This window comes from Rhinopithecus bieti, unplaced genomic scaffold, assembly GCF_001698545.2.
Source record: "Rhinopithecus bieti isolate Rb0 unplaced genomic scaffold, ASM169854v2 scaffold_24220, whole genome shotgun sequence".
Taxonomy (NCBI): Eukaryota; Metazoa; Chordata; class Mammalia; order Primates; family Cercopithecidae; genus Rhinopithecus; species Rhinopithecus bieti.
In genome coordinates, this window is record NW_016810989.1 from 56457 (window position 1) to 67814 (window position 11358).

The 11358-nt window shown below is 48.3% G+C and overlaps 1 protein-coding gene across 1 annotated transcript; it reads right to left on the reverse strand.

Moving 5' to 3' along the window:
* Nucleotides 1-3526: 3526 nt before the first annotated feature.
* MAGEA1 (MAGE family member A1) lies at nt 3527-7435 on the reverse strand. The gene is made up of 3 exons (XM_017893313.1): nt 7355-7435; nt 5163-5235; nt 3527-5087 (listed from the first exon to the last, which is right to left on the reverse strand). The coding sequence occupies exon 3, from the start codon at nt 5020-5022 to the stop codon at nt 4093-4095; it is 930 nt and encodes a 309-aa protein (XP_017748802.1). The 5' UTR covers nt 5023-5087; nt 5163-5235; nt 7355-7435; the 3' UTR covers nt 3527-4092.
* Nucleotides 7436-11358: the final 3923 nt, after the last annotated feature.

Consider the following 11358-nt stretch of genomic DNA (forward strand, 5'->3'; position numbering starts at 1 on the left):
ATATAGCAAATGAGAAACAACTTATGTGTCTTTCAGGAAAAAAAATAGTTTAATTAATTATGGTGTATGCCTACTTTAGAATTACAGAATGTAATTTGAAAAGTGAGCTAGATCTATATATGTATTATTTAGGAAGATCCCGTATCCATTTTATAAACTGACAAAGGCTAGTTGGAGTTCAAAATGTACATCGCTGTTCTTGCATGTGAAATAAAAACGATATATTGCTATACTTTATCTGTCCGTGAAAAGCCTGTAGTCAGCTGGAAAATAACACACAAGACTGATCGTTGTGGTGACCTCTGAGGAGGGGGTTAAACTGTGGAGGAACTTTGTAGAGAGGAAATGTGCATATTATCTACTTTTCTATAATTTTTGCCCTAAGAATATACACAGTACTACCTTTTAAGTAGAAATATTTATACCTAACAACAGAAGGAGTAGCTGTGGCAGTATAACTACTAGTTAATGCAACAGACAAGTCCTGAAACGTGAATAGCTTGACACAACCCAAGTGTATTATATGTGCACCTAAGTTCTGATGCACTTTGGCAGGGGCTCCTCACTCTCACATGACCCAGGGATCCAGGCTGCTTCCACCTTATGATTCCATCATGTCAAAATGAAGCCGCCTTGTTTACCATTGAAAGGAGGAAGAAAGTGTGGAAATGGTGCACTGGCTCTCACATGCCAGGATGTGACAAACACACCTCTGTTCGTGTTTCAGTGTCAAGGAAAGGTCACGTGACCCTTCCTAACTGCAAGTGGGCCGTACTGTTCCCATGTGTCCAGAAAGGGGAAGAAGATAAGATGTGGGTGAGCATTATAGTCTGCCCCATAAACTATTACTTAGTAGCTGCACAATGAAAAGCCAAGCCAGGTGGATCACTTGAGGTCAGGAGTTCGAGACCAGCCTGGTCAACATGGCGAAACCCCATCTCTACCAAAATACAAAAATTAGCTGGGCATGATGGTGGGTGCCTGTAATCCCAGCTACTCGGGAGGCTGAGGCAGGAGAATTGCTAGAACCCAGGAGGCAGAGTTGCAGTGAGCTGAGATCACACCACTGCACTCTAACCGAGGCAACAGAGCGAGAATCCCTCATAAATAAATAAATAAAGCAATTATGATTATTTGGTAGTATTTGGCATTACACTACCCTTCTCATTTCTCAGAGGAGTTTCTGAAAAGGCCACACTTGACTTGAAGTTCTCCACCTTGTTTCCAGTGCCTAATATGTGACTGATGCTTTCAAATAGAGGATTATAACGAACTGTCCAAGAATCTTGAAAGTCTCAGCAGGAAGGCTTCCCTTTGCATGACCCTTTGAATCCTGAGTAGACTACAATTATTTTCTCCATTTGATTCCAGGTCAAAATCTTAACCTGTGAGTTTCTGCTACCTTCCACATGCCTGAGCTCCTGTCAGGTGCCTCTAGGTACACTGAAAGCCAGTATTTTCCTGGGAGGCAGTTAAACAGAGAAGCAGCAGTAGAAAGCTGCTTAATTATTCATTTTCCATCAGAGCGGAAATGTCTTCAAGCAATCATTTTCACATCCTGGGGACTCCAGGGATTTAGGAATTCAGTAAGTAGGTGTTTGTTCTGCTAATTTCCAAAGCTTCCCCTCATCTAACACTCATGAGGGAGGCTTTGGTTTTAAAGCATTCATCTGTGTATGTGCTCAGAGGTAAACTCCAAATAAGACACCCTGTTAAAGTCCAACTTCAAGTATCAAGGTGGTTCCAAAACCTAATTTCAGGGCGACATCCCAAGAACCCTTAGATAATATGGCAAATCAGACTCTACTCAGCACATTCATAAAACACTTGGAGAGTGTACTGAAGATAAGCAGAGTGGTACCCAGGTGTGTAAACATCACTATCCCATGGGAATTCAAAAGGGGTGTTGATATCACATGGCTTCCTGGGTGAGAGATGGGACATCCAGAGGACTTCTACAAGGAAAAGGAATGCGCCATCAGGAGGTGAGCAGGTGATTCCGGCTGTTCTGTGGGGACCAGTGACAAGCTGGTCAGCAAGCCAGGTTCCAGAGTGAGAAAAGACACATGGAAGTGACCAGGAGAAACTCACTGCAATTCGGGAAAGTGCTGGGACTGGACAGAAATGCCCACGCCTTGGCAGAATCAGCTCTCAAGGAACCCAGTGCATACCAGCCTCAAATGATGTTTGATTCTCACTGTCACCTTCCTCTGGCCTGTTTTTAGTACGTTGGCCTCGGGGTCCTTCTTTTTGTCACCAGAGACATACGGCACAGTGTTGAGAAGAGAAAGGAAGTAGTACTCAGGAGGTGGGCCACAGGCTGGGAGGAGTGGGGACAGCATGGGCTCTATAGGAATTCAGATCAGGGATCTGGTTCCAGCCCTGTCCCTTACTAGGCACGTGATCCTGGGAAATACCCAAGCCCTGCGTGTCTCTGGTTCTACATCTGTGTAGTAGGTGTGATTAGACCCTTCCGCTAGGACTTTTGGTGTGTGCCATGCAAGTGAAGCAGCTGGTTCAGGGCCTGGAGTAAATTACAAGTTTAATGGATAGCAGGTGGCTGTTATTTCTAATATTATCTGAGCCCAGACCCTACCACTCTGGGATTTTGTTGTTGTTCTCCAGGACTTATCAGAGAATATACAACTTAATAGGATATGGAATAATTAGCCAAAAAGGGAAGTTTCATTCCTAAAATTCAGTAAGTATTGCCTCTTAGAGAATGTACTTCAAAATTTGGGTGTGCGAGTTTCCCTAGGTGGATACAGCTCAAAGATCATAGAATTTGAGTCAAAAACCAACTCCTTTCCTCTCTCCCACATACCTTTCCATCCAAACCACTATTTTCATTCATTTTGTCAACACATGAAATCTTGCTTACAACTGGCCAAATTGCACGTGAGATAACCTCATTAGAATGCCTTTTTAATAGAGTCAGCTCTGGTCCTCCCAGCCAGGTAGAAAAGTGCCTGGCCAGTGGCTTCTGGATCTCCATTCCGGGGAGATTCACGCTTCTCTCTCAGGAAACGCTTTCGGACGATGGGTGTCCATCACCTAGCTCTTGCGCTGTGTTCAGAAGCAATGGGAAAAAAAAAGCGCAGGACACTTTCCAATCCTGCCCAGGTGGAGACTCCTCTCTGTTCATCCACCGTCCAAAAGAAACTCCTCAGAGCAGCTTTCCAACCCAGGCTTTTCTCTCATCGTCTGAGAATCCGGCCCTGGATTCACCCAGGATCCTTATAATCAGCTCCCGCAGAAGGAACTGCAGTTTCCCAAAGCCCCAAATGCCCCAACTCAGGGCATTTACACTCCACCACTCTCACCTGGAGCCCCACACGCTCACCCTCTCTTACTTTTCCTCTACATCTTCAGAGGACATCTTGCCACCTTGATTACGTGACTGCAGCTCTTAGACTCTACAACCCTATGGGTAGGCATGAGTCTGGCTTACCCTAGCATCTCCACTACTAACTCAGGGCCTTCCAAAAAGCAGCTGCTCAGTGCATGGAGAAGAAAGGAGCCAGTGAACAGGAAGAATTCTTTATTCAGATTTAATTTCTCCTACATTCTCAAAGAAGCCAAGGAAATCCAGGTATGCATATATCTTTAAAAATGTTACAGAATAGACTGAGGTATAAGGCAAGAATTGACTACCTCTTAATTTCTTTAGTTCTTTATCTCATCTATTTTACTACTCATTTTTCACATTTCTAAGTAAATACTTATTCCACTGTTGTTATTATCCCAATTCACAAAATAGAATGGATTTCCCAATCTGAATAAAACACAAGACTCTTACTCCTAAACTATATACACGGCACTATGTGACTACTGTCATTCATAAACTTGGATGCTGAAGTTCATTCAACCATCCCTTAAAAGGAACATTTGAACAATTCCAAAAGAGAATAAAGGTAAATCTCCAAGTCATCCAATAGGACAGAAACCTACTACTGAGAATGCTGACTGCTCTCTTCAAACAGAGTGAAGAATGGGCCTCACATCACACGAGGCAGGGGAAGCTGCTGGACGCGGTCCTTGAAGGTGCACTAGCCCAGCCCCCCTCCCACTGGCCTTGGCTGCAACTCATGCTCAGAATCCCTCTTTATCCTCTCTCAAAGCTGCTTCACGCAGGGATGGGAGGAAAAAGCGAACTCTTGCACTGACCTTGATCACATACTCAAGGACTTTCACATAGCTGGTTTCAGCGAGGGCCCTTGGACCCCACAGGAACTCGTAGCATGCAGGATCACTGCCGGGCACCTGCCGGTACTCCAGGTACTTTTCCTGCACCAAATCTTGGGTGAGCAGCTTCCTGGGCTCCCCATAGGCACTGTGCTCCCTCCCATCATACACCTCCATCACACTCAGCTCTTCCCAGATTTCCTCCTCAGGAGCATGGCCGCCCTCCATTGCAATAATAACCAGGATGATTATCAGGAAGCCTGTCTTGGGCATGATCTGATTATCACCCAGCAGGCCGTCATAGGAGAGCCCCAGGCAGGTGACAAGGACATAGGAGTGACCGGTGGGGTCTGCTTCCTTCACGTCAATGCCAAAGACCAGCTGCAAGGACTCAGAGGCTTTGCCGAAGATCACAGGAAAGCAGTGCTTGTAATTTTTGGTGACACTCTCCAGCATTTCTGCCTTTGTGACTGGTTCCCTGGCTCGATACTTGAGGAGCAGAAAACGAATCAAATCAGCCACCTTCTTAGTGAGTACTGCTCGGAACAAGGACTCCAGGATACGCGAGGTGCTTAGCCCCTCCTCTTCATAGCTGCTGGAACTCTCATTGGGTTGCCTCTGGCGAGAGAAGTTGATGGTAGTGGGAAAGGCGGAGGCTCCCTGAGGAGTCTGGGGGGGATCTGTTGACCCAGCAGTAGGCACCTCCTCCAGGGTGCCCAGCACCAGAGGAGAGGAGGAGGAGGCGGCAGCCTGCACACACACCCGCCCCAGGGCCTCTTGTTGGGCCTCAAGGGCTTCCTCAGGCTTGTAGTGCAGACTCCTCTGCTCAAGAGACATGATGACTCTGGTCAGGGCAGCAGGCAGGAGTGTAGGCAGGAGCTGGGCAATGAAGACCCACAGGCCTGGGGAGAGAGGGAGTGTATGAGAGGCCTCAGCTGAGAACTGAACCTTGGAGACTCTAACAAAGGCCTACTTACAGATCTTCTCCTTGGTGCTCCTCTGTGGCCTCCAGGGAATCCTGTCCTCCGGGTTGGCCTGTCCCCTGAAAACCTGAAGGAGGAAGTGAGAGGCCACTCAGGGTATAGTCAGCCAGCAGAGGTCGATTCTACAGGACTGATGGTAGGGAGGTGAGGCCAGACTCTGTGGAGTTCCATGTGGCCTGTGGCAGGCGGGGCCCTTGGTGTGCATTCAGGGCAAATGTTGACTGCTGGCACAGCCTGTGCGTCCTCTGCTCTGTGATCTGAGGACACTGTCTCAAACCAAGGCCTCACTGCCTGGTTCTTGGAGCTCCTGGAAGAGGAATCCACGGGCCCTCAGGGTGCAGACTGCGAGCACAGCCCTGGGCCCTCAGTGCTATTAGGAGGGTGGGCTGGACTCTGTGACATCCCCACTCTCATGCAGTGGATGATCCCCTCTGTTCTCACGCAGGGCCCTTGCATTTTTCCTGGCAGGACCTGGATCCCACCCTTTTGCTGGTCTGAGAAATCCAAATCAAGAGCTCACATCCATGATAAGGAACAGAAAGACAGGAGGGGACCCACATCTGGCCACTCGTGCCTAGGTCCTCGGGGAAGGACAGCAAGAGATATCAAAATGCATTGGAATTAATGTGTCCTGGGTGAGGCGCCTGCTTGGTCCTCACCTTGACTCCTGGCAGGCCCTGGGACTCTCCCTCCACTGACCTGAGTGAAGCCTTCTCAGATCAAGGCCTCCCTCTCCCTGACATCAGTGATTCCAAGATAAGGGAGGGACCTTGGCAGACAACCCAGCCCATGCTCTCTGGGGTGACAGCAGGGGCAGGGCTGATTTCTGTGAGGTCTCTGTCGGTGTTCTGGCCCTGGGGTATCCTAAATTCTCCCTCATGTTCCTCACCCGAATGCATAGCAGATCCTAGGACTGCTCTGTCTTTAGACCAGATGGGGGTCCCTATGTTGACCCGAGTCATCCCCTGAGAATAAGGTCCTCACCTCCCTGAGATCTGGAAACAGGAGTAAGAAGATGCCACACCCTGGGTGAAGTATCCAGGGCTGACCCCTTTGGTTCTGGGGTGAGGATTCCAATAGCCTTGTCTGGCTCACTCATCTTTATTCCTGCCAAAACCTGTGCTTTCTCAACCCCCAATTCCCTGAGATGGGTAGACATCCCCCCTTTGCCCCAAGACCCCATCTCCCTGTGGGCTCCCCAACTTCCTGCCTGTGGTACAAGTGAGACTGGAACATACGGCCATCCCTGATCTGGTCCCCCCAGAGCTACAAAAAGGAAACAGCCAGACTCTGTGGAGTACCTTCTCTCTGAGCCAGGGATATCCCCAGTCCTTGTGAAGGGGGCACATCTTGGGTCGTATGGATCCTGGAACTCCTTCCTCTGTTGACCTGAGGCCCCACTTCTCAGACCACAGCTCTGTCCTGTCACCTCAAAGATACAGGAAATAAGGGCCATATGTGGCCACCGTGCCCTCGACCTCTCAGGGCCGAGGTCCACACCGATCTGGATTCCAAGGTCCCCTGAGTCCTCCCTCCTCTTCCTCCTCATGATCCTGGCAGGCCTGGGTCCCACCCCTATGCTAATATAAGTCCCCAACATTCTGACTCTTGAGGCCAAAAGTGGCAGTCTCAGTCTCAGACAGGGCTGCGGTGTCCTGGGGTGCTGGGTCCCCTGACGCCTCCCTCATCTCCCGGTAGGGTCCTTCTTCTGCTCCCCTGAGGCCCTGTTCAAGCCCCTTCCCTCCATCAGCCGCGGATGGGGTCATCAAGATCGGATGCCTAGTCGCCATTCCCGGGGCTTCCGTGGGTTGACTGCAGGGATTCTGCCAAGATGAGGTTGGGGTTGGGGGGTGGGTATGGGAATGTGAGTGGGGTGGCGGTGCAGATGAGGAGACAGGTGTGGGTGGGGAACCCTCAGTTCCCTCTCAGGGTCCTGATCTTAATGCTGGGAGGATGCCTGGACCTTGATGCCCGGACCCTGCCCTCTCCTGACCAACACTGCCCTGGTCACATAGCTCTGATTACAGAGTTTCCTCTGGATGAACTGGCAGTGGGGCGGGGGATGGCCCAGCTGAGATGTTTGCCCTGGCTGGGTGGTCCAGGGTTGGCAGCAGGAGTGGTGTTGGATCATTTGGGAGCCGTCTACCTGGGGCGGGTGCCTCCTCAGTCCTCCCTCAGCCTCTCACCTTGCCTCCTCACAGCGCCTGGACCCAGTTCCCTCGGCCGAACTCACACAGTCCCTTAGAACGGGAACCTCGCTTCTCTCTGCTCCCCAGTGCGCAAGTCAGTGGCGTCACATCCTGGCACCCGGATGTTCCCAGGCGGGAACCGGATCCTGCCTGGGTGGGGGTGGGAGTGGGCGTGGGCGTGGGGGTGGGGGTGGCGGTGTTGGTGAGGGTGGAAAGGCAGGGCAGATGGGGATCAGAGTGGAGGGATAGAGTAGGGGATGTGGGATGGGGGTGGGAATGACAATGAAGTGGGGGTTGGGTCACGGGAGTGGGCATTGGAGTGGGGGTTGGGTCACGGGAGTGGGGTCTTGGGGACCCTCAGCCCTCCTTGAGAATCCTGAGCGTGATGTCTGGCAGAGCCTGGATGCTGCCCTCTCCAAAGCAACCCTTCCCTGGTCACACAAGCTCTGACTCCAGAGTCCCCAGTGGCTTAAGCAGCAGGGGGCTGGGGGTGGCCCAGCCTGAGAAGTCCACCACCAGGTGGTCCAGGGCTGGCATGAAGGGCAGCGCTGGATTATTTGGGGCCCTCTATCTGGGGTAAGTGGGTCCTCAGTCCTCCCTCAGCGTGTCACCTTGCCTTCTTACAGAGCCTGGGCCCGCTTCCCTCCACCAATCTCAAGCCGCACCTCAGACCGAGAACCTCGCTTTTCTCTAACCACTAATGCTCAAGTCAGTGGCGTCACATCCAGGCACCTGGGCTTCCCTGGGTTGAGAGCAGAGGTGGAACCGGATTCTGCCTGGATTGGGGTGGGGGTGTGTGTGAAAATGTTTGGATGGGTAGGGTGCTCCCTGCAGAGTGGCAGCTCCCGCGATTGTAGTGACCTCTGGGAGAAGACACACACCTTCCCACAGGGGCTCCTCCCCAGTCAGAGCTACACTTGGCAAACCTTTTGTCCTCAAAGTAATATGTTTTACGGCCGGGCACGGTGGCTCACGCCTGTAATCCCAACACTTTGGGAGGCCGAGGCGGGCAGATCACTTGAGGTCAGGGGTTCAAGACCAGCCTGGCCAACATGGTGAAACCCCATCTCTACACAAAATACAAAAATTAGCCGGGTATGGTAGTGCTCAGGAGGCTGAGGCATGAGAATCGCTTGCACCTGGAGGCGGAGTTTGCAGTAAACCGAGATTGTGCCATTGCACTCTAGCGTGGGCCTCATGACAGAGTGACACTCTGTCTCAAAAAATTTTAAAAAATGAAAAAGAAATGCACTTCACGTATCTTCCAAGGATATATATATATTTATTTCTAGGAAAGAATACCTACCAGTAGTATGCATAATTCACTGTTATATCCTATCGTACTTCTTTTCCATTCTGTAAGTTCTGTTGAAACAACCTTTTTTGAAACGCAATTTCTCACCCACTATGTTGGTGTCTGGTTGTTATTAGCAGAACCCTTGATCCATACTGTCTTAAAAAAGCCCTATTTTGTTTAGTTTAGTTTAGTTTTGTTTTGTTTTTGAGACAGAGTCTCACTCTGTCGCCCAGGCTGGAGTGTAGCGGCTCGATCTTGGCTCACTGCAAGCTCCGCCTCTTGGGTTCACGCCATTCTCCAGCCTCAGCCTCCCGAGTAGCTGGGACTACAGGCATCCGCCACCACGTCCGGCTAATTTTTTTGTATTTTTAGTAGAGACGGGATTTCACCGTGTTACCCAGGATGGTCTCGATCTCTTGACCTTGTGATCTGCCCACCCCTGCCTCCCAAAGTGCTGGGATTACAGGTGTGAGCCACTGTGCCCGGCCAACCAGCCCTGTTTAACCGGTGTCCTGCTGTTGCCCTAGGGCTACTAGCATCATGTTTTGAGGAGCTGCCTCAGATTGTGTAATGAAGTGAAAATTTTGAAAACTTTCATTCTCAAGTTTTGTCAACTGCAGTCTAGGCAGGCTACAGACCTCCCCAACATCCCTGCTGCCAACCCCCCTCCAACCAAGACTGCAAGTGTCGAACACAATTACCATTTCAACAGTCTTCAGCATCACCCAGGGCTTTCTCTGTTTTGTTGCTTAGATTTGGTTGCTGATATTGTGTCTTTCTCCTTCTTTTTCCCTTCTATAATTTTCCAGGGTTGATTTGTGAAGCAGAGAACAGCAGCCCAAGTTTGTCATGTTGGCAGCTACAGGTAAGACATAACTTGTATATAATTGATACAGTGTTCTCTTTCTCATCAATGACTATGTTATGCTCCTCTATAATATGTATGTGTATATGTGTGCGTGTGTATATATATATATATATATGCATACATATGTCTCGGTTGGAGGGGGGTTGGCAGCAGGGATATTGGGGAGGTCTGTAGCCTGCCTAGACTGCAGTTGATGAAATGGTTAGAACTCACATACATATGTGTAGATAGATAGATAGATAGATAGATAGATAGATAGATAGATAGATGGCATCTTGCTCTGTCTACCAGGCTGGAGTGCAGTGACACTATCTTGGCTCACTCCACATCCCAAGTTCCAGCAATTCTCCTACCTTAGCCTACCGAGTAGCTGGGATTACAGGCACACGGCACCACACCCAGTTAAGTTTTGTATTTTAGTAGAGATGGAGTTTCACCATGTTGGCCAGGTGTGTCTGGAACTCCTGACCTCAAGTGATCTGCTTGCCTCAGCCTCCCAAAGTACTGGGATTATAGGCGTGAGCCACCGCGCCCAGCCTCCTGTATTAATTTCAAACTCCTTTTACTTGAATCTGTCAGTATACTGTGATAGTTGCCTCTATAAGGACCTTCTACATTTTGCTAGGCTTCTTTTCAGGTAATTCTTAGATTTTGATGCTATTGAAAAGGCATATTGTCTATTGAGTGTTCTAGTTACTGATTGCTTTCATCTGGCAAAGATTTTGATCTTGCTATTGTAATCTGTTGTACACCTCATTCGGAAGGCCCATTCACTTGAATCTTCCACATGCCTACTCCTTTGAATTTTCAAGACTGATAATGTTGTTATTGCTAAACATCATATATTCTTTCCAATATTCATATTCCTTATTTATGTTGATATTTATAGCTCTGACTTTGTGTCTCAATACTGATTTAAAAGCTGGAGATAATACTCTACATCTAATTATTTTCCCTCTCTTTAATAATAAGTCTTCGAACATTTAGCATTTATGTATGTTTGCTGTTGATTTTAATAAATGGAAATTTTCTTTCAAAAGACGTTAACTAAATATGTTTACCTTGAACTCATATTGAATTTCCTTCAAAAGCTTTTCCTATACCCAGTGACATGAGCACATATCTTTTCTTCTCCATTTTGTATGTAAGGAATTACAATGAAACACGTTTCTTTTTTGTAATCTTGAACCATATTTTCTTTCCTTGGGCAGAGCCTGTTCATTTAATATGCTAATTTACGTAGGATATGTAGTGTTACGTATGAGAGCTTCCTTCACGTATTTCTTTCCATGGGGATGGGGTGGTCCTCATCTGTTTTTTGTATCCAGGAGGGCTAGTCTGGGAGATGGAATTGTATGCCTTGGAAGAGTTGAGATAAGATGGTAGGTAGTTTTCCTGATCATTTTGTTCAATCAGCCTCCAAGACCGCCTAAACTGGAACATTTGAGGGTGGCTTGGGCTGTGAATACTGTACTGTTTCAGTTTGTATAGTTTAATTTTCCTTTTATTTTGGACCAATTTGGAAATTTATTTATTTTATTTCTGCAAAGTGTTCAGTTTCACATAGGATTTCACTTTAAATGGTGTGAAATTTGCGATAAAACCTTTTCATTAGAGAGCGCCTCAAAACCTTGAATAATAGAATAACATAATGAACCCAGAACACCTGGCACTCAGCATCAACAACCTTCAATACATGGCACATCTGGTTCCAGTTCGATGCTCACCTACTTGCATCTCAGCTGCCGGAATAATGTGGAACAAATCTAAGACGTCATTCCATTTCATCTCTAAATACCTCAATATGTTTTCCTGAAAGTTAAGGACTTCATATTA

What these genes read in the sequence shown, in the direction of transcription:
- MAGEA1 (XM_017893313.1), bottom strand. Translation starts at nt 5,022, where the DNA reads ATGTCTCTTGAGCAGAGGAGTCTGCACTACAAGCCTGAGGAAGCCCTT.